The sequence below is a fragment of the Sorex araneus genome, chromosome 1 (assembly GCF_027595985.1).
Source record: "Sorex araneus isolate mSorAra2 chromosome 1, mSorAra2.pri, whole genome shotgun sequence".
Classification (NCBI taxonomy): Eukaryota; Metazoa; Chordata; class Mammalia; order Eulipotyphla; family Soricidae; genus Sorex; species Sorex araneus.
In genome coordinates this window covers 379,324,809-379,352,360 of record NC_073302.1, presented here as the reverse complement: position 1 = coordinate 379,352,360, position 27,552 = coordinate 379,324,809, and the positions used below count along the sequence as shown (strand labels likewise).

The 27,552-nt window shown below is 36.2% G+C and overlaps 1 protein-coding gene across 2 annotated transcripts in view; it reads right to left on the bottom strand.

Moving 5' to 3' along the window:
* The window catches only part of THSD7A (thrombospondin type 1 domain containing 7A), a 465,946-nt gene that overhangs the window by 37,892 nt on the left and 400,502 nt on the right, over positions 1–27,552 (bottom strand). For both annotated transcript variants that reach the window (XM_055121051.1, XM_055121083.1), the window contains exons 14-15: positions 8,694–8,872; positions 4,677–4,810 (exon numbers count right to left, since the gene is read on the bottom strand). In XM_055121051.1, coding sequence (XP_054977026.1) covers positions 4,677–4,810; positions 8,694–8,872 — 313 coding nt within the window. The remainder of the gene's footprint in view (positions 1–4,676; positions 4,811–8,693; positions 8,873–27,552) is intronic.

Sequence of the window (27,552 nt, the reverse complement as noted above, 5' to 3'; positions counted from 1 at the left end):
AGGAATTGTATAATTCTATCAGCCAGAGACTATTGTATATTTAATATTTTCATATGTTTTATTAATGTTTAAAATAATTTTAATTAAAGGCAAACTTTATGTACTATTGTAGCATTTTATAAAGTACATTTACTATATTCTTATGCTACTTTTCCAAGATAAAAATTTTTGATTACTGCATCTGAATTTCATTATTTTTATATCTACAGTTGCTAAATAAACTACAATGTTGGCATTTATATTAGTTATAAATTTTACTGATTTTATCTGGCATTGGTGACTTTTTATCATTCTAGAAATGTAATTCTCACCCACCAGTTCCCAGATAAACAAAGGTTGAAAAACCACTACCTTATAATCAAGAGTAAAGAGCTGCACCAAGTTTTAAAACCAAAGGAAGACACTTCAAATCAATCACTTTCTTCAAATTTTTGGCTTTTCTCCTTTCTATAGGAGACAGAATTATGCTGTAGTAAATTTGAGCTGCATAAGGAATAAATAGCACAGAAGCAAGTTGGAGGAAAATATTGGAACCAAAGACCCAGTACAGGTGACAATAAGTGGGGGCTGAACGCTCTGTAGGTAACTTTTTAAAAAGATAATTAATTTTCTTTTATTATGTGCTGAATTCTAAAAAAAATCACAGTAAAAAATATCTTTTTCCATGATCACTCGGGATAGGAAATGAATGCTGAAAGTAGGTAAAGGAACAAACACGACAACCTCTCAGTATCTGTGTTGCAGACATGGTGTCCAAAAGGGGGGGGGGAGAGAGAGAGAGAGAGAGAGAGAGAGAGAGAGAGAGAGAGAGAGAGAGAGAGAGAGAGAGAGAGAGAGAGAAGGAAAGTACCTGCTATAGAGTCATAGATGCAGATAGAGGCAGGTGGGGTGGTGGCAGGAGGAAAACTGTGGTCATTGGGAAATGGACACTGGTGGGGGGATGGGTATTAGATCATTGTATGACTGAAACCAGATCATGAACAACTTTGTAACTATACATCTCATAGTGACTCAATTAAAATTAAAAAAAATTTTTAAATATTCTTTCCTATCTTAGTAAATCACTTCTACCACTGACTCTGATTTGTTACACCATCTTAAAAGTGAAAGAATGAAATAGAATACATTGAAACCTGTCCTTTTACAGACTGTCTATCCTAAAATATCCCTTAATTTAATTAGGACATTTTGACCTTGATTTTCAGAGGACAATATTAAGAAGGTAGATTACTCAATCAGTAACAAACAGGAACATTATTATGAGATTGGAGATCATAATCAATACTGGGTTCTCTCTCTATTTGCATTAAAGATGCTTATTGAAAAAATAAATCAATATGAAAAGTAAATTTGCTTAGGATATGTTTGATGATGTTAGAAATATCTATTAAAAGATAAAAGATCTATTAAAAGATAAAACATGTATATAACAGGATAAAATCAAAATAGCAGTTCTTTATAATTTTTAACTAACAAAAAAGATATTCCTATTATAAACATTTTTAAATATAAAGAAGAAAATTTTAATGTGGAAGGATAATTATGGAAAGCAGAATTTGTTTTCATTTTCTTATTTCCTTTTCTATGCATTATCTTCCTTTGACTCCATCCCAGTTGTAAAGTTTCTCAGAGAAAAATAACTTGAAAATTCCAAAAAGCTTTTGGAAAAAAAATAATCATTTTCACTAAAAGGATTTATGCATGGTATACTACAGATTAATGATACTAATCTTAATTTGTCCTACTTTTCTACTGAAACTGATATGAATAAGAAATGATTTCAATATTCAGTGCAATGAGACCATGAAAGAAAAGGATGATAAAAATAGAATAAAAGTTTGAGAAAAATATAAACAAATCATAGAACTCAAGAATACAGAAGCTGAGGGGCTGGAGCGATAGCACAGCGGGTAGGGCATTTGCCTTGCATACAGCTGTCCTGGGTTCAATCCCCAGCATCCTATATGGTCCCCCCAAGCACCGCCAGCAATAATTCCTGAGTGCAAAGCCAGGAGTAACCCCTGTACACCTCCAGGTGTGACCCAAAAAGCAAAACAAACAAACAAAAAGAATACAGAAACTGAACTAAAATAGATACTCAACAGCATAATATAAGAAGTTAAAAGCAAAAAAATTAGTAAGTTCCAAGTTAAGTAATGGAAAATATCCAGAAAAATGAACAAAAATTAGAAAACTCTATGATGACTGAACATGGATAACCCATGAATGCATCCTCATATGATCACTATAAAATTTATCCTGAAACTTAAAATTAACTACAGAATCATACATGAAATACTGACAGACAAGGAACTGAAGGATGGAGATAAAAGGACACCTCCCCAGAAAGGAAATCCTATGTCAAAGGGACACTCTCCAATTGGAAAGAAATTTCTAAATTATGGAACTTTGTTGTAAGGGAGGTGAGTTGTGTCAGATACCCAGAAGCCCAATCCTACAATCTTACACTTCCAATGCCAGAAGAGAGGCAAGAAATTGTTGGGTATAAGTAGGGGTTAGAACCATGAGTCGGCATTATTTTGATGACCCTTTCATAAACTTGATCATTTCACAGCATCTTGTATCCTGCTTATCATATTTATAGTAAAGGAGTCATTAGCAGACAACCATTTTTGTAACCTGGCTGGGAGATACCTTATTAGTATCTTAGTAACAGATCTTAAGGGCAAACTCTTGACATGAAATCCATCCATTTCAAGCTGAAAACTGAATTAACTATAGGCTGAGGGACACTTCTATCAGCCTATCAAACTAACACATCTGGACCCTAGCCCAACCACATAGAATTGCTGACAAGAAAGCAGTGTATGTAGAGTAGTAAAATAACAGGATATCCAGTTTTCAGTTGGAGTTTTAGCCATTCATAGGTTTTATGTATCCTGCCATCATACTAGGACTATTTATTAAACAAAATCCCATCCCTGACCACCTTTCCCTTGAGATCTTGCAATCCCTACAATAGATGCCTGCATTTCTATATACTTCAATGTCTGTAGAGAGCTGCAATTTTGCATTTTGGTAACATATTTTGTATTTTGGTTATGTATTTTATATAGTTCCACATGAATATTAATGCAATGTGAACTTATTTTATCACAAAAATGGTGCTCTCAATTACAATACAAAGGCTTTACCATATAATAATGTCTAAGGACTAGAAGAATCTGACTCCTATTGATCAACCCATATCACATCTTATCTGTTCTCCCATTTGTTCATAACTCAACAACCACAGTGGTCTTCCACAAGCATTTCAAATCAACAATCTTTTAAGAGAGAGAGAGAGAGAGAAAGAGAGAGAGACAGTGAGAGGAAGAGAGAGAGAATTTTACTTTCTGAGAATATTTTTGAAGTATCAAATCTTCATTTCATTATCTTTTTTTGTGCCAATGAACTAAGAAAAGAAAAAAATCTCAAGTTTATGAAAATTAAGAAAGAAGAACTGTCACACAATCAGTTGTTATGTTCTGGATGTTTTTATATTTGTTTTTACTATACACCAATCAACAGTATTGGAAGAGGCGAGAGAGAGAAATACCTTTCCCCTCCTGGGCGCAAGCCCTGAGATTTTAGAAGCCTCTCTCCACTCGTCCTTCCAACGATGCCATACTGGAGGCTCTTTCAGGGTCAGGGGAATGAGACCCAGCTTGTTACTGGTTTTGGCATATTAACACACCATGGGGACCTTTCGAGGCTCTCCCATGTGGGCAGGAAACTCCCAGTAGTTTGCCAGGTTCTCCCAGAAGGAGAAGTAGGCTATAAGATATCATGCAGCCTCGAAGTGGCCTCTAGCTTCCGGGAGCTTGCTTTTAAGTCTCTGGATGCTGGGCATTAACAGGATTACACGGTGCCAGGGGCAGTCCCTGGGTGTGACCGCCTAGCTACTTGGAAATGGGAAATCTGGGCGGAGGAGGCCCAGTCCCTATCCAAGCAGGCTTGGAGGTCTCAGTCCCGGGTCCCACACACTTGGGTTCCTCTGACGGTTCCTTCATGTGTGAGGCTTGTCCGAACGTGTGGAGAGGGGCCTTGAGCATGGCTGTGGCTAGGCTCCGGAGGTCTTTGGCTGCTGGGAGCTCTGCTCCAGGCGGGGAGGGAAGCAGGAGCCCATCCCCTCTGAGGAGAGTCTCTTGCCCGAAAACTTGGCTGTCTTCTCCGGGGCCTCCTCGGAAGGGATTTTAAATGAATTTAAATTTAAGGTGAAATACCCACACATGGCTAGTGACAACTCCATTGTATCCTGCAGACACGAAGAACAAATGAACTGTACTGATCAAGTCTTTGGGAAGGCTTCTTGGAGATGAGATTGTTTGAAAGTTAGCTATTCTGATATAAAGGAGAACAAGTTATGAAAGATTGTCACTAGAAATATATATTTTCCAAAAGTTATTAGGTTGGAAAATCTATGTAAGTTTAACTTCCATTAAATATACTACTCTTTCCATACACACAAGAACTTTTGAAGCAAAGCTTATGTGAAAAACCCAGTATGACAAACTGCTGCATAAAAAAGAACCCCTTTGAGTTTTCCATCAATGCAGATGCCTTTCAAGGAAAACCAAAGACAAGTTTATTTAGGATATTGGGGAGGAATGAAAGCTCAGGTCAACACAAGTGAAGAGGGCAGTGGTTGCAATTTTACTTCTCTATGGCCTTACCTCACTTTTCGGGTCTGTACGCCCTCTCCACAGTTATCTCGCATGTTCACAAAAGTCACCTTGCACACACTCCATGGTTCTGTGACCCATATGTACTGGTTGCAGTCACTGTGGCAAGGGACCACCTCATATACCTGAAACACACAGACACACACACACACATATACATGGTTTTCAATGATCTCAACTTAGGGAACTCAATAAGAATGAGTGGGAGCACCACATATGAAAATCATTTTTTTTATCCCTTCCTTTATAGATCATGATTCTAAACTTAGAGGACTCTAGGAACTTGAAGAAATTTTTTCAGCACTCCTGTAGTTAAGTGCAGGGCTAACTGCATTATATTCTATTGCTCCTTGATTACCTTTACCCATGAATCTCACTTGCTTGACCACATTAGATACATAATATACTGTTCTGTACTGACCCTTACCATAAAATTACAGAATTACAGAATTGCAATTTCCTAGGCCATCTTTCTTGTTTAGTTTTGTGTCTAGTGCATAGTCGTGGGTATGCCTATGTTAGTCTCTCATTAGAGACTTGTTGAATTAATGAATGGATGAATTAAAAAAAATTATAACAGGACAGAGAAGTAACTTTTTAAAAAATAAATACAATTTGACCTGTTGTCCAAAGGAATATGCATAACAATAAAAATATATAGTTAAGGCTATGCCATATACAAAGCTAAATGATAAAAGTATGAACTAAAGCCATCTTAAAGCTAACATCACTAGTGACTTGGAAACAAGGTGTGAAATTTGGCTCAATTTTATACCGTGGTAGCCCAAAACAGTGAGGGTAACATGAGACACAATTGATTCTCTCTCTGGTGACTATTAAAGCTTTTAGCTTTGTGTTTGAGGGTTGGACTTGATTTGAGGATTTTCAAAACAATAATCCAGTTATGCTCTTTCTCACTGAAACGAATTGTTAAATAAAAGAAATAAATGGGCCATAATCCACTGCAACAGAGCTGACCAAATCATCAAAGAGCAATATTTTCAAACTCTATAATAACCCAGCTCTATCTATTTTGCACACATAACCTGTTAGGATATTAATATTGCTCATAACTATTTAATTCCAGAACATATATGTATAGATATAGATTTAAATCATTTAAAAATCATTATTTTGTGCAAATTTAAGTAGAACAGAAACTCAAGTGAATAAATTCAATCTATTTCAAGTAAGAGTTAAAAATATGAATTTGTATTAAGAGTCTATGATTATAGCCATATGTGATCCCCTTCTCATTGAGTGCTATATTAAAAATGGGACTGGATATTACTGAGCAAAGAGCTTCCTTACAAATTGTAGGAGGGGAAAACAGAAAGCATAAAAAATGCCATTCTTCCTAATCCTTCAATGGCTTTCACTTGAATCTTCTACAGAGGAGTAAATATAGATTAGTTCAGAGCACCCTCCTGCCACCCACTTTATTCCCAATTGCACCTCCCCCTTTCCTCTGAGAAGCACAAGATAAAAAATAAGAGGTGTCATTATCTTTACAAGACTAGTGAAGTAGTTTATATTCTTCATCCCTCTCCTCAGGCCTGGATATCAAAAATGACAGGCACATGTAATATGCTGGATGTGTGTGTGTGTGCTACAGAACAAACATTTTATGGAAAATATGATATTTTATAGATAAGAGACAACAGCAGGAAAATAAATGCATTCTCTAAAATGAAGAGCAACAAAGAAAAGAGCAGTACTCTGTTATGAACTATGATGTTTAAACGTTCTTACCTGTGCCTGGAGAAGTGTTCGACAGGAACAAGGAAAACGGAGAGAAACAAAGATAAGCAAAAAATTAGAATGTTTGATTTGAAAAACCTATTATATTTTTAGGAAAATGATTTGAACATTTTTCTTAGTCCTTAGGAGGGGAAAATCAACTACTTTGAAGCGGCTTCAAATTAGGATTCACAAATGAGTATTGCATTTCATACTCAATGAAATGATTACACAGAGAAAGATGGAGAAATCTTAGAAGACAAGACAAACATCAAAATTAAATATCATGGGTAACTGACATATGTCCACAAATATTTTATGATCCAAATTACACATGGATAACAACCTTAATCAATACATCTATCTACATTTCTTAGGAATGAGTATTTGATTCTTTGATTGGAAAATGAAATCTTTGAGACCATTAGAATCAATGATGATCGATTATTTTTTGAGAAGTATAGAATTGGAGTAAAAATCTATGGGATTTACAAATTTCAACATTAACATAAAACTGCAAATTATTTACTTAATATTTTACTAACACATAAATTCCTAGTTGCTTTTGATTTTTAACTTTGTTTGGTTTGGGGGTAACTTCCAGCTATGCTCAGGGCACACTCCTGGCTCTATGCTCAGGGATCACTCCTTGTGGACTTGGGACTATATGTGGTGCTGGAGACTGAACCCAAAATGGCCACATGCAAGGCAAGCACCTTACCGACCACTGTGCTATCTCTCTGATTCTATTTCTGCTTTTTAATGAAAATCAGAAGGCAAACACAGTTTTGTTGTTTGGGGACACACCCGGTAGTTCTCAGGGCTTACTCCTGGATCTATACTCAAGAATCACTCCTGGAAGTGATTCCAGGCATTGAGTTTGGGTTGGCTGCATGCAAGGCAAATAGCCTACTCACTGTTCACTCTGGCCCAAACACACCTTGTTTTGATTTAAGATCTAACTCACTGCACACTTCTTACATAGTTACAAAAGGTCTGAGTATATATTAAACTATCTTTAGCACTTGCAGAAAAACTATTAGTATTAAACCATTTAAAATTATGGCTTTCTAAACATTTAGGAAATATATTTATATTGTAACATTACATTTGAGTTTTATGTTTCATTAGGGTGGTGGAACTGCATTTTCTTTGTAAAATATTTGCTGACAGGGTAACTCACTACCAGTAGATGGCAGCAATGCAATGTAATATTTTTTTTCAGTTGTATTTTAGGACAAATCCTGCAACTTCACTAGGGGAAAAAAAATCAATACACTTTCAGAGTACTTCTATGTACACTGAAATTGAATTCTTTATTTTCTTTGTTCTTAATAACTTGATTCAAAATTCTTTTCATTTTCTCTACAGTGTGCTTTCATTGGTACGGACTAATTTAGGGTGGGGGGGGGAAATATGTCTTCTGGTAAGCAGCACTTAATCTCCAAGCAGAATGTTTAGAGATTAAAATTACTAAATGTGTATATAAAATATCTCTACCTTTTTAAGGTATGCTCATACAGATAGCTTGGTTCTTAAATTGTGTGGCTTAAATTTGAACGCACATCTTTATATGTATATGTGCATCATATGAAATTCATTCTTCATTAATTCACATATGGGCCATATAGTCATAGATCCCTGTTATGTGCTTGCAATATAATGTAACAACTATTAATACAGCTAACAAAGCATACATCCAAGGAAGAAGTTCTAAAAATATTAAATTACTAAATAAGTGAAGAATTTCTATTGGCTTTGAGGGTATATATATATATATATATTACATATACCTCATTTTTCTAAAAATGCTTTATGTTAAATAAATTTAAACGAGTGTGGAGTAGATATTTCCTACTTTTAGATTCCAGGCACTATATTTGATTTCCCTTTAAATGCTGGCAATTGAAAATGTCCTTTCTGAGAGTCTAGGAGAACTATTAGAAAGATATTTGTCTTAGCATCCAAATTAAAATACAGTTTTTATGAGATTAAACACCTGGACAGTATTTCAGAGATATGTTTCACTTTTATTTTCATTGAATTACATTCATATGCACATACTAAATCTGAGAATACAGCAATAATATGTGTTTTGGGAATTTACTAGGATACATATATTTACTCCTGCATTCAAATTATAAAATGTTTCAGATTTCATCTTCAGAGACTTACTTTCTTTCTTCTTCCTCATTTTTGGACAAAATAAAGAAGAGATCATTATGAATGCAAACAATAATTTATTATTTTCAGTGGTGATGAAAATACCTGGTTGACATGGTCCAGTTTGGGGCACGGCCTTCCTCCATTGTATGGCTTTTCACGAAGCCATTTTGACCGAACCTTCACACCACTTCCGCAGGACTTACTGCAGCGAGACCAGTTGGACCACTCACTGAGTTTGCAGTCTGAGGGACAGGGGATGATGCAGGCCTCCTCAATGTAACCTGAGTGCAGGAAAATGAGACGACAGTCATCTCTACATGTCACTCACCCTCTACCACCCACCACTTCATCTCATTTAGAAGGTCCAAGTTTGACTTGACAGCAACATGCAAATGCAGAGATGTCTCTGTTGTTAGGGACACAAATTAAACTCTGCAGGAAAATGACACACACGTACAAGTGACTCTGTTAAAATAACAGCTGAACAGCTGCCATGTGATCTGCTTAGGATTCACACTCACCATATTTCAACATTTCTGAGTTTCTGACAGCTCGTGTTTAATTGACAATAACCTGTCTGCTGCCATATAATATCGTTTCCATGCTGCCAGAATGGTACATTTAAAAAATAACAGTTTTCTATGAAATCTTATATGTTAGTGTCGCACAAGTTTGTTTCTAAGTGGATGCAACATTCTGCTTCAAGAAGACAGACCCTATCAATCAATAACCGAAAGGAATCATTTAACTGAGTACCTGGTCTCCTCTTTTTGAAAATCAAGTCTAAAGAAGAAAAATATAGAATCTTTAGCCTTGTCTCATATTTTTCTTTTAAAGGGCTGTCAATTTTAATGCATATTCACATCTTTCACAGTCATTTGATTTGAATGAATATCATATAAATGTATTGTGAAGGTATTGATGTGTGTGTATATATATATATATATGCATTGGGCAGGTATTGATATTGGGAAGATTAAGAAAACAAATGCAGAGAGATGACTGACAAGTGCAAGGTCATATAGTCAGAGTTAAGAATATGTTCCCTGAGCAGACTAGAACTCATTGTATCAACTAACACAGTCAATTAACTTAATAGTCTAGAGATGATTTGAGGAATGGGAGCATTTTCCTTGAACAGTCCCATACGACCAATCTGACATTTCATGATATCAATTTATCACTATTATTCTCAAGGTAAATATATAGGAAAGGAAAAATTACTTTGGTCAAGAGTCAAATACATGGTTGTCTTTGTAATACTCTGGTATGGAAAGTGTTTTGTCTGGATACCAGAGAACACTTACCACTTACTGAATTGCCCAATTATTATCACTATCCAGTTTTAGACCATTTTTATGACCTTAGACAGAAGTTCTCTACCTTAATAATCAATTCCCATCTTGTTCTTTATCCTCCATTCACTTATAACAATCTGCTTTCTGTTGTTAAGCATTAACTAACTCAGGAAATCTTATAAAATGAAATCAAACATTATGTGGTCTTTGGTCTTTGGTATTGACTTCATTATCTTATTAGATTTCAGGACTCACCTATGCTACAACATTTGTTAGCAATTCATTTAAAATCATTGGATAGCAGCATATTGCATGGATATATCATATACTGTTTATCTGTTATCAATGGATAAATATTTTAGTTATTCTACACTATCATAATACGAGCAATGCTGCAATAAATATTTGCATACATGTTTTTGTGAACATTTCTTCAATTTTCTTAGGTTTATACTGGGTGTGGAATTCCTGGGACATATAGTTGCTCTCTATCATTTTGAATAAGTTCCAAACTGTTTTCCAAAGTGCCTATACTATTTTATAATACCATTAGCAAGGCCTGAGTGTTTTCATTTGGTTATTTGTCAGAACTTGCTATTATCTTGTTTGTCTTTTAAATTGTAAATACTTTAAAGTAAATAGAATGCACCCCTCCAGTAAATAAAACAAGTAAATAAAACATCCTCCACTGGGGTTGACTTGCTCTGATGCCATATTTAGGAAATTACTTGATTCAAGGATATGAAGATTTACACTTAATTTTGCTTCAGGTAGTTTTTATAGCTTTTTTTCTTACTTTTGGATATATATTTATTTTAGAATAATTATTTTATTACTGTTTTTTCTTTTTTGCTTTTTGGGTCACATCTGGCGTTGCACAGGGGTTACTCCTGCCTCATGCTCTCAGGAATTACTCCTGGTGGTGCTCAGGGGACCATATGGGATGCTGGGAATCGAATCCAGGTTGGCTGCGTGCAAGGCAAATGCCCTACCCTCTGTTCTATCACTCCAGCCCCATAATTATTATAACAGACAACTTTACTTTTATGTATGTGATTTAAATTGTTATCCTAATTCATTTATGGTAAAACCTATCCATTTTACATTAAATTGTTTGGGCTAACTCAATGCCTCTACTGCAAACCACAACACCCAAAAGGGGAGAGAGAACAAAAGGGAATGCCCTGCCACAGAGGCAGGGTGGGGTGGGATGTGGGGGTTAAGTGGGGGACTGGGAGGGATACTGGGATCATCTGTGGTGGAGAATGGGCACTGGTGGAGGGATGGGTACTCAAGCATTGTATGACTGAAACTCAAACACAAAAATATGTAAATCTGTAATGGTACCCTCATGGTGACTCACTATTAATAATTAAAAAAAGTAAAAAAAAATGTTTGGGCCATAAAAGTTAAAGTTTAGGGCTGAAGTGATTGGACAGCGGGTAGGGCATTTGTCTTACACAAGGCCAACCTGGGCTCGATTCCCAGCATCCCATATGGACTCCTGAGCACCACCAGGAGTAATTCCTGAGTGCATGAACCAGGAGTAACCCTTGAGCAACACCGTTGTGAACAAAAAAGCCAAAAAAAAAAAAGTTAAAGTTTATGTCTGGATTATAGAAGTAATTCTGTTGATCTCTGCCTTATGCAGTACCATACTATCTTTTTTTTTTATCAGTTATCAGTAACTTTGTAGTATTCCTTGGTATTTGAGAATATAAGTCTTCCTGCTCTGTTGTTTTCAAGATAATATTTACTTCTTTGGTCTCTTTGCATTTCCATTTGCACTTCAGCATAAGTGTGTAAATTTATGCCAAAAATTACAGCATAGACTGAATAGCAAGTGTTTCAAAAAGGTGTAGAATTGCTTTATCAGTTAGGGAGTCTATTAACTTAATAATTTAGATACATGGAGACCCCACCCCCATTGATTTAGATTTCATTGCTTTGTTTTGTTTTGCTTTTGAGGCACAGCTGGCAGTGCCCAGGGATTACTCCTGGTTCTGATCACATATGGAAATGCCTGGAGTTGAACCTCATCAACTGTGTGTGCAAGGCAAGTACCCTACCCACTACTGTACTATCACTCCATTCAGATTTCTTTAATTTCTTGTTTTTCTGTTTTTTTTTTGGTTCATAGATGGCTATGAAGTGTTGGAGACTGAACTTGAATCCACTGTATGCAAGGCAAGTGTCTTAAACCCTGTAGTAACTGTCCAGCCAGGGTTTTTAAAATTCCTTTCAATGATAGTTTCTAGATTTTGGTGCCTTCATCTTACACTTTTTTTGTTAAGTTTGTTCTTAAGCATTTTATTCTTTTTATACCATATATTTTTTAAAGAGAATCAACAAGTATAATTTTAAAAAAAATTATAGTGAAGTAAAACCATAAAAATATAACATATTAAATCCAAGAGTTTCTGCCCACAGTGTGCTGAGTTGGAAGTGTTAAACAGCTAGCTAATTTGCACTTAGTATTTCTTAGTATACATTATACATTATCTGCAGCATAAGCTGCACAAGCTAACAGATAGGTTTCTAGCAATAACAGGCATTATGATTCAGTTGTAGGGTCTGACTTTTGGACATTAAAATACATCTTTTTTATTCAGAACATAGCTTATTTTTTTAAAATCAAGTTAATTGTGGATCCGTACACCACAGTTGTAAGAAACAGTATGAAGTATGTCCTTGTATACCTTTCCCAGTTTTTCCCCTTGTTATTGGTAGCCTGCTTTCATTTAATATTAAGATTGATACAATTCATTGCACTTATTCAGGCCTTTCCCACTCTTGTTTACATATGTGAATGTAGAACTGAAATTTGGGACAGCTGTATGACTTAGGCAACAAGTACAACACTGGACAAGAAGGAGTTTTGTGGTATACTTTTCTATCCACTATCTTATACTTTTGTCAAAGATATGCAATGTTACCTGCATTAAATATACTGTATTCTCCATATACAAAGTGTGTCTTTCATAAGCAAGACACATGAAACAGGTATTTCATATCTCTTGTTTGTACTCCCTTCTAATCACTACCCTATTCTCACTGGGCTGCCACTGCCAACAACATTCAGAATATAGAATTTTTATGTTTTAGAGTTCTTATATAAAATGGAATTTTATACTATATATCCATATGTGTTAGCCTTCTTTCACCACTACATGTGATCCAAATCTTGTTTACATTGTTCCATGTTGTTGAAGATGGTTCCTTCTAATTAATGGTGTTTTACTCAGAGAATATATTATTATTTATTTGCTAATTCTATTATTAGTGAGCATTTTTGTAGTTTACAGTATGTGCTACTATTTACAATTCTGCTAGCAACATTCTAGAAGATTTATTTCAGTGAACATTGTATGCATTTCTTCAGGGCATATTCTTCAGAGTAAAAGTGATATGTTGAGATACACACATTGTATCACATAATTGGAATCATAAATAGTTTTTTCTTAAGAACAAAATTGAAAAGTTACATGAGGAATAGGTTGAAATGAAAAAGTTTCAAAAGCCAATTAATCCCAGATAATATATAATGCAAGATTTCCTAGTTGAAGTTTTTTTCATCTTCATCTGCGAAATATTGAAGATGAGGTTTCACTGTTAGGTTTTGAAGGTACTTATTCAATTGAAGAGGCTTTGGGATATTGGTAATAATATAGAGAAAAGACCAAAAACAATTGAAGTAGGGCTAAATTATGATAATGTGTATCAAACTTTTTTAAAAAAAAGCAGAAATAGGGGATAGATCAGCAACAAAAACCTTGCAGGAGTAAAGAAGTAAGTTCAATCCCTGGCACAACCTGCATTGAGCAGTCTCTGTGCTTCTGCAGTCTGAGCACAACAGAGTAATAGAGTATGATCTTTATATATGACAGCTGTGTGTGACCACTGCAACCAGAGTGTGAAATGCTCATGAGCACTGTAACTAAAGATGTGCAAGCACCATGGCCAGGCATGCAATCCCTGCTGAGCACATGTATGAGCATCATACGGAACCCTGGGGAAGCCCTGTTCCCCAGGAACAACAAGGAAATGTAAGAGAAATGCAAACCAAGAGTGTGATCCCCCAGTGAGCACTGTGGACAAGTGTGTGTAAAAACCACCACGAATGAACCATGGCTATCACCACAGCCAAGCATGTGTGCGACTCTCAGTCAACACAACAACAAAGGGAAGAGAGAGGAAAAAGATTTAAAAAATACATGAAAAACTGGGGCTGGAGCAATAATAGCACAGCAGGTAGGGCATTTGCCTTGCACGTGGCTGACCTGGGTTTCATTCCCAGAATCCCATGTGGTCCCCTGAGCACCACCAGGGGCAATTCGTGAGTGCAAAATGCAGGAGTAACCCTGTGCATCGCTGGGTGTGACCCAAAAAGCACAACCCCAAACACAAAAACCCCAAAAAACAATGAAACAAAAAACCCGTGAAAAAACAGAAATATTAATGTCAATTGCAATGACCCACTTAAATTATCTACCCTGGTTTTAATTATGGTTGGAAGTAGACTAAATCCACCTCACTATTTTGATTTGAAATATATTTTGAATCCCATTCTCTCGGGCACAGTAATTTCCTTTTGCACAGTCAGTAAATTAACTTATCAAAAATGTCATGATATGTCTAAAAATATAACTCCTGATAGGACTAGTAAAAACGTAGTGTTTTATAAAATGATAAATTATTTTTTGAAACAGAATAAAACAGTATAATAAAATTAATAAAATATCTTAAAGAATTTTCTAATCAATTCCATTCTGTGATCAAGTTGTTTAATGTTTGAAAAAATATACATTTGACAATCCCAATTATTTCCAAATACTTTTATCAAAAGGACACTAGTACTTCAAAGGCAACAAGTGACTGAAATATTTCTAGAGTTGCCTTTGCATCTTATAATCTTCAAAATGATGGTAGAAGAAAACCTCTAACCTTCTATAATTTGGTAATTATAGTTGAAATAGAATCACATGATCTTCATGTATCTATACAGAGTAACAGAAAAATAGGAATTTTTTCTTTACATTTATCTATACAAGTGTTATGGCAGTAGTGCGACTTAACACGTATGATTGCTAACTGATTCACATTGTATTATTAAGACGATAAAACATGACATCTGCTCTTCCAATAGCATATTTTAGAAAACATTTTTCAAATAAAAATAACTTATTAAAAGAATTAGTCTTTGAAATTAAGACAAAACTGCTAAGCATTCCACTTTTATCTTGCAATGTGTTACATTTAATAAGTGCTTGTTATGTTTATCTAACACAATTAAAATCCTTAATGTTACAAGAAACTGCTAGATAAGCATTCTCTTGCCTTTTCCTAAGATCATTTGGAAAGCAATTAACACTAAACAATCATGAGGGCTGGAAAGACAAATATTTGAAATGTTTAAAGGCTAAACAAAACTGTTGGTATCTTTGGCAATTTGTGGTTTCTGAGTAAGGTTAGAATAAAATGAATAAGCTCCAAGTTAGAATTTAAAACTTTTGGTATTGTAACACTAAATCTGACACCTGGGTAACTCAGACTCCTGATCTCTGACCATACTTTTTGGTATTCTATATCTGCCCTAACTGCAACTTTCTGGTTGAAATGAACACAAAACACTACCATGTGTGAAGTGTTCACCAGAGGACACAGCACCATTGAGATAGAGCCAGTCACCTCATTCACTTGAATTATGAATGTGTAAAGTAGTTTTCAGCACCCTTCACAATTACCAACCTGTACTGTTGAAAGGTACACCTCTTGATAGGCGAAAGAATACATTTTTTAAAAAATATGGAAAATATTGGTTGCCTGTGATTCACTGCTGTGAGAATAAGCAGTTCTGGCACTACAAAACATTTGGATTAACCTCAAAAGTGACTTCAAGGGATGTATGTACCACAGAGTGTGCCCCTCTCCCAAAAAGTGACCTCAAAAAACTCTCCTACTTAAAAGTGTACTGTATGCAAATGACAGCAATCAGAAATAAGAACATTTAGCTAAACCTTTGGCAATAGTGGTGTTTGGGTGGGGGGTGTGTGTGAAAATATCAACAAAAATAATTTTAAATGCCCTAACTAATAGAATATTTTTAACATTTATTGTTAATTATGTATTAAGAACTCAGAAATTGATAAACAAAAAAAAGACCAACAAATATATCAAATCTCACATATCTTGAAAAGCTGTGTGTCTAAAAACAATGGGCAATTAAAATATTCATAGTGCAGTGGTCAGGTAAATTTATATTATTACATAAAAGACTGTACTGGAGCAATAGCACAGCGGGTAGGGTGTTTGTCTTGCATGCGGCTGACAGAGGCTCGATTCCTCCATCCTTCTCAGAGAGCCCTGGAAGCTCTCAAGAGTATTCCGCCCGCACAGCAGAGCCTGGAAAGCTACCTGTGGCATATTCGATATGGCAAAAACAGTAACAACAAGTCTCACCATGAGACATAAGTGGTGTCCACTGGAGCAAATAGATGAACAACAGACGATAGTGCCATAGTGCTACAGTGCTACATAAAAGACTATTTTATATTTGTTTTACAGACACCTGAAATGCACATCTACTTATACTTCCTAAGTGCTTACAGATTTTCTTAAATAATTTAAGTAATGAGTATGTTCATTGTCAAAGCCTACCTCTTTCTTCCCTCCCCGCCTCCTTCCTTTTCCTTTCCTTTCCTCCCTCTTCTTCCCTCCCTCCCACCCCCTCTCCCTCCCTCCCTTCCTTCCTTTCTTCCACAACACAAGTTTTATTTAAAAATTCTATCATCAGGTAAGTTAGAAAACTGCTGGATTATTTGAGATAAAACATCTTTTAATCATGGATGTTCTTTTTTGTTAATATAAACTAGGAGTCTACTGGAGAACAATTCCGATATCACATTCCTAAACTTAATGCCTCCCCACGCACCTCCATAACTTCTCACTACAGTGACTAGAGAGATAGTACAATAGGTAGGGACTTTGTCTTATACATGGCCAATCTGGGTTTGATCCCCAGCTCTTGTATGGTCATCCAAACCTTGCCCTGAGCACAGAGGCAGAACTAAGTTCCAAGTACCACTGGATATGACCCCAAAATCCAAATGAACAAACCAACAAAAATATTTTCTCACTGCAGCAGTCAGAAAGAGATAACACAGGTAGACTGTAATTATAAAGCACTAACACGGGATTCATGTATGTGTGTGTTTGTGTGTTTGTGTTTGTGTGTGTGTGTGTGTGTGAGTGAGGGGTGAACAGAATATGAATCCATGGTGGTTTACTGTTAGAAGTATCTTATGTAGATATTCAATAATATAGCAAAAGTGTTAGCCTTCCACATTGTATCAGTTCACCCACTGCTATGCTGAGATACAGGGAAGATTTTCATAGTATGAAGGTCAACAAAGTATAATTAAAATATAATATGTATAACAAAGTCATGTGAGGCTGGAGTTGTCCCTTCAAGTTGTATTTCTGGCCCTGAGTTTGAGTTATACAAAATTAAACTTGACACCAGGAGGGAGGTGGTGGTTGTGTCTAGGTCACACCTGGCTATGCTCAGGCCTTGTTCCTGGCTCTCTGCTCAGGGATCACTCCTGGCTGTGCTTGCAGTGCTGGGGACCAAACCCGGGTCAGCCATGTGCAAGACAAGCACCTTATTACCCATTGCACCAAACTCTGGAACCCAAATTTAAGACATTTTAAAAGGAAATATAACTCCACTTTTAGATATGGAAGCTTGAGAGGAAAAAACAAACAACTTCCCAGTCTCCTGTCCAAACAAAATTACAGTTTCTGCTTCTCATAGTATTTCATGCTTTAAAGTCTTTAAGCTTTAAGGATCACAGCTATGGTGAAAGATAATTCCAATATGAATAAATAATATCCTGAGTTATTTTAATAGTCACTGGCAATGGTCATAAGTATGAATTTTATTTACATGAAAATTAACCAAAATTTCTTGTAAGAATTAAATTGGTCTTCAGTAAAAATATGACTGTAGCACTGTAGCACTGTCCTCCCGTTGTTTGTCAATTTGCTTGAGCGGGCACCAGTAACGTCTCCATTGTGAGACTTGTTGTTACTGTTTTTGGCATATCTAATAGGCCACGGGTAGCTTGCCAGGCTCTGTTGTGTGGGCAGGATAATTTCAGTAGCTAGCCGGGCTCTCTGAGAGGTACTGAGGAATCGAACCCGGATCGGCTGCATGCAAGGCAAATATGAATAAATGGAGCAAATGTAGAAAAGATTTTTCTTTAAAGCCTAAGTTTAAAACTCCCCCAAATTTATTAGCATGCTCAAATTTGTTGACATAGTCTCAAATTATTGGGGCTATGTATGGGTCCTAACAAGTGCTGAGCAGTGTTGGGGGCCAAGTGTGGCAATACTTGGCTCACTTGTGTAGTCTGATATCTAATGTTTGGTCCTAAAACTCTAGGCCATCTGGCCCAGAGATGCTGGGGCCATACAAGTCCCACTTATCAGTGCTCAGAAGCCACCACGACTAGAGCTGATGGTACTCAGGTGCTATTGGGCTAAGCACAGTAGTGCTTTGGGGACAATGCAGTACTAGGAATATCTACACGGGACTAGCAGTCCAACCTTCTGTGCGATTTCCTTATCTCTCATGTTACTTTTTGAGCCCACCAGTATGGCTAATGTCTAATATGAAATGTCTTCTTTAGGTATTAATCAAAGTTCTCTTTTTTTTTTCTTATGCTAAGGCTCGGTCACAATATTACCCCTTTGATGATACACTGTCCTATGTTCTCCCTTCCCTCCCTGGGGCTACACTTGGTTGCTGGTATAAGTCTGGCAATGTGGGTTGGTGCTATAAATTGAACTCATGACTGCACATATTCAAGATAATGTCTGCCACCAAGCAACAAGACTCTTATTGACACTTGGAAAATGAAAAAGTCCTCCAGTTTAGGAATGTGAATAAACTCAAGTAATATGGAGTATTAAAACTATTCTGGTTTTGCAGATTTTTTACAAATTTTTTACAAATCTAATAGGAAAATACAAGTGAATCCACAAACGTTATCTTTGTGAATTGTGAAACCTTGAAACACAACATAAGTAATGAACAGCTCTCTGTTGATATCAATAAGATGAGCAAAGGTGGGTCAGAGCAAAACTACAACAGGTAGGACGCTTGCCTTGCATGTAGACAACCTGGGTTTAATCCCTGAAATGACATTTGGTCCTCTAAACCCAACCACTAGAGCTCCCTGGCCGCAGAGCCAGGGAAAAGCCTTGAGCACATCTGGGTGTCACCCCCAAAACCCAAACAATAATTTAACAAAATTAAGTAAAATAAAATGACTAATGTGTAACTGTAAAATTTCTTCTCTAATTATTTGTTACAATTAGGGATACTCATCCTCTAGGGTATTAGTGGGAATAAAGGGTCAGACTCCAATAGAAAACATGAAAAAAATATAATTTTTAAAAACTGTTAATAAAGGCAAGATTCAAATAACTTTTGAGTGTGGAACATAATCAAGTGCTTTTGGCAGGTAACTATTTGAAACAGCGAAGTCCTTTATTCTTAGAAAAAACCTGAAAACACCCTCCATGGAGTCCACTGTGAAAATCATTGTGAAGTAATAGATGATTTTAGATGTCAGGGCCAAGAAGCACACAGAACTAAATGATAGAATTAGATTGCTACCCCCCATTATGCATAACTGGTAGCTGTAGGAAAAGTCCCCCCAAACCCTCTCCCTCACCACCTTCATGATGTTCCTTCAGGAAGCCTGTTAGAATAATGCCAGTAATATCACCTCATTGAAATGTAATTGTTTTCTGTTTGAACCCAAGTGCCCTTAGCAGTCCTCTCTTCCACTCCTGGCTCTTCATATTTGTAGCACTGAAAATCTCAGGAAAACTGTCTCTCCCCTTTACCTCTCTATTTTTGAAAGGAAAAAGATTTCAAATGTGAACAGCAGCTATAATGGCAATACTGGGTGTAGCCGAGGAATCAAATGAAAGACTTAAATTCTGAAATGAAGTAGATATTAAACTGCAATGGCTCTGTGGAGAAATCAGCACTTCATTTCAGCTTGTTTACAAGACTCGACTCATTCCCCCTTTTCTAGTTTAATTACACATGATCAAATACAGCATTCAGTATAAGGAATCATTTCTTATTCAATTTTGTTTCTAATTAACCTCTAATGTTAAATTTATGTAAAATTCTATAGAATTCCATTACAGAAAGTAATACAATTTGGTTAAAATAAGGTTGGGTATTCATGTGGATTATCCTCATAATTGACTCTCCCCTAATTCATAATTATTTTTTAATCAGATGTACACTGAATTCCATTCAATGTCTTAAGAGGGCATGCTCTTGAACTAAATTCTACTTGTAAATAGAGAAAAGGTTAATATTAAAAATTCAGTTGGGCACTTGTGCCCCAATACATTTGTAATTCATTTTAAACTTAAATTTTCATAATGGTTTCTCTTTGTTGCCACAAATTCTGATACAAAGAACTGTATAGTACAGACTCTGATAAAGCAGCATGCGATATTTGGATTCTTTGTTGTAGCGATACTGTTCATTTAAACATGCTACCTGTTTTGAAACCATCTTCTTCATAACTGAGGTGAAATGGGAGGATGATGAAATGAGAATGTGGATAGGTTATTAGGTGATAATGCTGAATGGTGTCATATAAGTATATGTTTATGGTTATAATATAAAATATTTTATTAAAAGATTTAATTGAACCTGCAAAATTTATAGTCCTTCCTTTCATTGTAATAATTAGTGCTATGGTGTCAACTATGAAGCAAAACTATAAAAGTGACATTAGTTATCTGCAAGAATTTAAACCCTTGTGGGCACAATTTGTCACCAATAGTTCCAAAAGCAAGATGACATCATTAATGTTCAGAAGGGTCACTATAATATTACTTATAAACAAAGCTGACAAAAACAGAAAGCAAAGAAGAGCCAATGAAAGCAGTTATATTTGAAATTTAAGGTTGAAGGGAAAGTAACAGTATACTAAAGAATTAGAAAAAATAATGCTGAATTATTCCACATTTAAGGAAAAACCAAATGAAAGCACACAATGTGGTCTCCAAAAAGCATTAGTTATCCGAATGCTAGTATGATTTCCAAATAGCAGTACTGATACATTTAGAGTCAATGGATCATAATTCCTGAGTGCACAAAGTCAAATGTACATAGCGCTTTAATATGAAGCTACCTTCTACTTACAAACACATAGTAATTAACCCCCAGTTTTCTTCTCTTGCTCTATTTGAATTAAAATTTTTATTTTTCCTCTGGAGATCTTTTCCATACAAGGTCCAATCGATTCTATTTGCTTTCAGAATAATACCTAAACAGAGATTTATCTTGTGAAGTCTTATTCTTATACAATTCAAGCTTCCTAATGTTCTCTTCTCTATTACTGGTTGATCATGTGATTACTGATTGTAGACTGTTTTAAGACAGCTTCATTCAAGGAGGTGACAACCACAGACCTTTCCCATTCACATTTAAGCTCAAAATCCATAGCCCCAGTGTTTGCATGATCCAGTTTAGTAATTCTTCAACTTTATATATGTAATAAAGTCCCTGGGGGAATCTTGAGAAAATGAAGGTTCTTATTTAGAAGATCTGCAATTTGAGCTGGTTTTTTGCCTTTCCCAAGGATTTCGCTCTAATGTCTATGCCGTTGGCCTGTAGACCTTAATTTGAGTAGCAAGAGTTTCAATCTCCACTGGTAAATGACAGTTCCGGCTGGTTGCCTGTTTTTATAAATTAAATTTCGTTGGAAGATAGCGATGCTATTCACTTACATATCATCTATGGCAGCTCTCATGTTATAACTGCAGAACTTGGGTTTGTGACAAGATCTTTTGACCACTGAACTTAACATATTTGCTATCTGCTTCTTTAGGAAAACAATAAGTATTCTAGTCTAATAGCTGATTCTTTATTTGGTCCTATTTTTTTCCTTGGGGGATAGAAGAGGGGTTGGGCCACATCAGACTGTACTCCTAACTCAGTGCTCAGTGATCACTCTTGGCAATTCTGGGATACCATATGCATAAATAGGAATTAAACTCGGGCAGCCTCATGAAAGGTAAGCTCTTTACCCACTGTACTATTTATCCAGCACCTTAATAGCTTATTTTTGTGTTCCCTCCTTGTTCTCCATGGTCATAAATATTTTATAGTTATCAATAGTAATATTTTCTTTTCAGGAGAATAGAGAAAAGCTATGTGTATTAAGGCATCTGGACTTAGGAAAAACTGTCAAATCAAGTAGAAATATCTATTTAAAAATAATAGGGGCTAGAAAAATACAGATTTAATTGAGTTTAATTTTAGAATATTTATAATGGTATATGTGATAGGGCTGGAGTGATAGCACAGTGGGTAGGGCATTTGCCTTGCATGTGGCTGACCTGCGTTTGATTCCTCCGTCCCTCTTAGAGAGCCTGGCATGCTACCGAGAGTATCCCGCCCACACGGCAGAGCCTGGCAAACTACCCGTGGCGTATTTGATATGCCAAAAACAGTATCAACAAGGCTCACAATGGAGACGTTACTGGTGCCCACTCAAGCAAATCGGGACAACAGTGCAACAGCGCAGTGCAGTGTTATAGTGGCATATTGAAACCTAAATTGCTTATGAGAAATAGGAAAAACAAATTTGCTGAGAGCAAAGATTGAAAAGTCACTAGAATAATTATATACTCATAGAACTCAAGATCAGATTATCTGACATTTTTACACATTATCCAATTTGCCTTCAAATCATGTTCTGAAAGAGAGAGAAGCAATTACTTATTTCTTAAAGAAATAAGAGTAGAAAGAGTTAAACAAACATTCCATATTCCATTAAAATAATAAACACAGGTTAGTATAAAAACAATTTTTCTGATAATAATATAAATCAAGAGGTTAAGCTCTTATACACATCTAGTTATACAAATCAGGCAATTCAGAAGAGTATGCTCTGTTTGTCAATAACGAGACTTATCAGTATTGATATTACTGACCCAATTTAGTGGGCTAAATGTGTTTTGTTAAGCAGGTAGAGAGAAGCACAAATATTTGATGAATATATACTAATGTTTGTGGAATGAGTAGCTTCTAGTGGTTCCGAAGTCTTTTGTTTTTATACATTTAGAAGTTGAAATGGGTGCTTATGGTTAAAATTTATAAGAAAAAAGACTGTGTCAGAAAAGGAACTTATCCAGGAACTTATCCTTTTTTAAAATAAGTACAAATTTACTGTAAACTTGTAGTTGCTTTTCTATCTACAGTAACTAGTTTCTAGGACCTTCATACCATCTTTAAAAATAATTTTTGGTTCTTGCTCTTCAAGCCTATGTTTTCCCTTGAAGATGTATCTCTTGTTTGTCTCTCTGTTTTTAGCTTTCCAGTTTTCACACTGGAAAAACCATGTTCTGTCCTGGTCACATACTTTTCTCTTTCTCTCCCTTCACATCTTTCTAAATAAGTTTTAATAAAAATTAAAAAAATTAAATATATATATTTTTGTTTTTGTTTTTGGGCTACACTTGGCAATTCAGTACATACTTCTGTCTTTGGAACAAGGCTCACTCCTGGTGGTGCTCAGGGGACCATATAAAGGGCTGGGAAGATTAAAATCTAGGTCACACATTTGCATGGCAAGCACCTTATCTTTTGTAGAGAGAGCTCGCTACATGTGAAACAGAAGGGAGGACAGTATCTGGAAATTTGAAAGTGTCTTAGGATGTGAGAGATGGTATAGGGGTAAGATGCTTTCTTTACAGGCAGCCGACCTTGGCTCAATACTATTTATTGCCTATGGTCCCCTGCACACCATCAAGGGTCACTCCTCAGCACAGAGCCAGGAATGGCCCCTGAGCACTGCCAGATATCTCCTCTCCCAGATTCCCCCTACTCCAAAGCAAGTGTTTTAGTCAGTATGTCAGTTACAACCCCAGTAGGGCTCAATTCCTTTTATGGGAAAAAAAGCACCAAACAATTAGCTCTTTACTCATCCATTCATTCTCTAGATAATTTTTCTGTACCCACTGCTTGGGAAAAAATAATCTAGATGTCCTAATCATTATATATTTTATGAGACTGAACATAAATAGCCGTATTTAAGCATATTATATGGCATGCTATGCGACAATACATCCTTTAGGAAATATTAAAAAACAAAAACCAGAATAACGGGTTTGAGGAAAGCTCAGGGGAACACTGTAAAGGGCTGAGAGATGATAAATTTCTGTTATTTATGTTTGTCTACTGTCACTGTCATCCCGTTGCTCATCGATTTGTTCGAGCGGGCATCAGTAATGTCTCTTATTGAGAGACTTATTGTTTCTGTTTTTGGCATATCCAAAAAACAGTAACAAGCCATGCGGGTTGTGTGGGCTCCGTACTCCCGATACCTTGCCAGGCTATTGCTCCAACCCTAGCACAGCGGTTGGGCTTTCGCCTTTCACGAGGCCAACTGGTGTTCGATTCCTCCGCCCCTCTCAGAGCCCGTGTGGCAGAGCCCGGCAAGCTACCCCTGCATATTGGATATGCTAAAAACAGTAACAATAAGTCTCTCAATGAGAGACGTTACTGGTGCCCGCTCGAACAAATCGATAAGCAACGGGGATGACAGTATGTTTGTCTACAGGTCTCTTGCATAAGCGAGGTAACCACGAGGTTTTTAAAAATATAAATACGACATAATGTAAATTTTCAAAAGTTCCAGAAATTTTACTACCAGTTCTGTGAAATTTTAAGTGATTAACTTGAGAAGTACCTTGTGCTATATTATTAGGCATTTAAATTTCTAGTGAACCAACCAATGATGATTTTAAGTATTCTAGCACTCAGCAGAAAATATATGGTTTGGTTTCTTTTTTTTTTGCTTTTTTTGGGGGGGGTCACACCTGGCGATGCACAGGGGTTACTCCTGGCTCTGTACTCAGGAATTACTCCTGGTGGTGCTCGGGGGACATTATGGGACGCTGATATTCGAACCTGGGTCGGCCGCATTCAAGGCAAACACCCTCCCCACTGTGCCACTGCACCACCCCTGGTTTGGTTCCTGAGTGATGTGAAATCTATTGTGATAGTGACATCACCCAAGGTTTCGTACCAAACTAAATATACATAATTTTATTATGTTCTTAGGATTTTAAAGCAGGATAAATGAACATTTGTTTGACTACTATAATATATTTTTAAACCTGGAATTTGGAGTAGGCATATATCAGTTTTAGCACCAAATCTCTAACAAGGAGTTTCAGATACAATAAAATTCTGACTCAGATTCGACAGTAAAGTTCGCTGATCACTTGAAAAATGGCCTAAAATGATATCATTAAGCCAATAAAAGTTAAAACAATATAAGCATACTGGCAAAAGTCAAGTTGCTTTATTAGTAATATAACTAATAATAAGCTCCCCAGATGGGTGAACTGATTAAATGCCTTAGGGCAACTATTGAATAGGGGATTAATGTCTTTACACTGCACACACGTAAGGATCAATTTTATGTTTAAACTGAAAGCAGAAAGAGACTTTCTTGAAAGTCACTTTAAATCCCCATTTCTACCATCCCTCTGGAAAAGTGATGTGGCTGAGATGGCAATGGCTATAAAGACTGCGAGTTTGAGAGTGCCAGTTACAGTGTTTCACTACAGTATCAGACTTGACAGAAAATAAATAAGAAAAATGGTAATTTACAAATATGCCAGCCAAGTGAAATTAAATTTCTTACAACTTGCCTTTAAGTAAATCTGTCGTTGACATAGTAGGCAGAATTATAGAAATAAAGGGCAATACTTCCCTTAGTCAAGGACCTCAAAGTTTTATATCATCTCCACGGAGTCCAGGGTCAAATGTGACCCATCTCTTTTCCATACATGTGCTTTTCCTTCTAGAATATAGTAAGTACTTCATATATCTAAAATACAGCTCTTCACACTTTGAATTAATACTATTAAGGTAGGAATACGTTTACTGCCCTTGATCATGTTAACTTATGTTGTACTTGTATTTATTTTGAGTAATCAATGCTCTTTACAATCAATATAAGAGAATATATTTTATTTATTTTTTTATTTTCTAGTTTTGGGCTACGCTTGGCAATACTCAGAATTTACTCCTGGCTTTGTATTTAGGGATCACTCCTGGCAGTGCTCAGAGGAGCATATATGGTGGTAGAAATGGAACCCAAGTTGACTGAGTGTAAAGCAAATACTCTACCCACTGAACCATCTCTCTATTTGCAGATCACTCAGAAACCAAACCACTTATCACTCCACTCTCTCTCTCAACATGTATAGAGCTTATATATATATATATATACACATATATATATATTTTTTGAGGGGGGCACACCTGGTGATTCCTGGCTCTGTGCTCAGGAATAACTCCTGGCATTGTTCAGAGGAACATGTGGGATGCCAGAGATTAAACCTTAGTTGGCCATGTGCAAGCTACTGCCCTACTACTGTACTATCTCTTTACCTCCCAACCCTTGAGTATATTTTAAAGTAACTTTTTGTAAAATAAGTTAGACTGTTAAGCAGCTCACTGAAACTATACATCTAACTAATATATCAGGGTCAAAGTGAGGCTATATGAGTCATTTGGAAAGCTCAGAGCTGATGTTACAAAATGATCATCTTGGTAATTCACTCTGCATAACAATTTAAACATGAGCAAACACGTGTCACATTCCAGAAGAAACACAATTTAAAAGTCATCTTTAATTTTATAGTAGTGCTAATTAACAATCTTTGCATTATCATCATGTCATCTAATATCATAAACGCATTTACACTTTTCCTGGTATCTAATTTATAACACTTATGTTATTTGTGGGATGGAGCGATAGTGCAGCGGGTAGGACGTAAGCCTTGCATGTGGCCGACCCAGGTTTAATTCCTCTGCCCCTCTCGGAGAGCCTAGCAAGCTACCGAGACTATCTCGCCTGCACGGCAGAGACTGGCAAGCTACCCGTGGCGTATTTGATATGCCAAAAACAGTAACAAGTCTCACAATGGAGACGTTACTGGTGCCCACTCGAGCAAATCGATGAGCAATGGGATGACAGTGATACAGTGACAGTGATACAGTGATGTTACTCATAGAACAGGAGAGATAGCACAGCAGGTAGGACATTCGCCTTGCACATGGTCGACCCGGGTTTTATTTCTCCGTCTCTCTTGGAGAGCCTGGCAAGCTACTGAGAATATCTTCTCATCCACACAGCAGAGCCTTGCAAGCTACCCATGATGTACTCAATATGCCAAAAACAGTAACAAGTCTTACAATGGAGACGTTACTGGTGCCTGCTCGAGCAAATCGATGAGCAACGGGATGACAGTAATACAGTGATACAGTCATGTTATTTATAAAAAGAATAAAAAGACTATTACTATAAATTATATCTATTATAAACACTATACTCTTACCTTTTATATTTATTAGCTTAATAAATATAATTCATGGAATAATCTTAGAAATACTGTTATACATTTACATATGTTAGTCTGAAAAATATATTCAGATCTTCAATACTATGGAGACTTTGTGGTAACATCTTTGTGATATTGACTAGTAGTCAGAGAACAGTCTGATAAAAATTCAATAATGAGACAATGTTTTAGAAAATAAC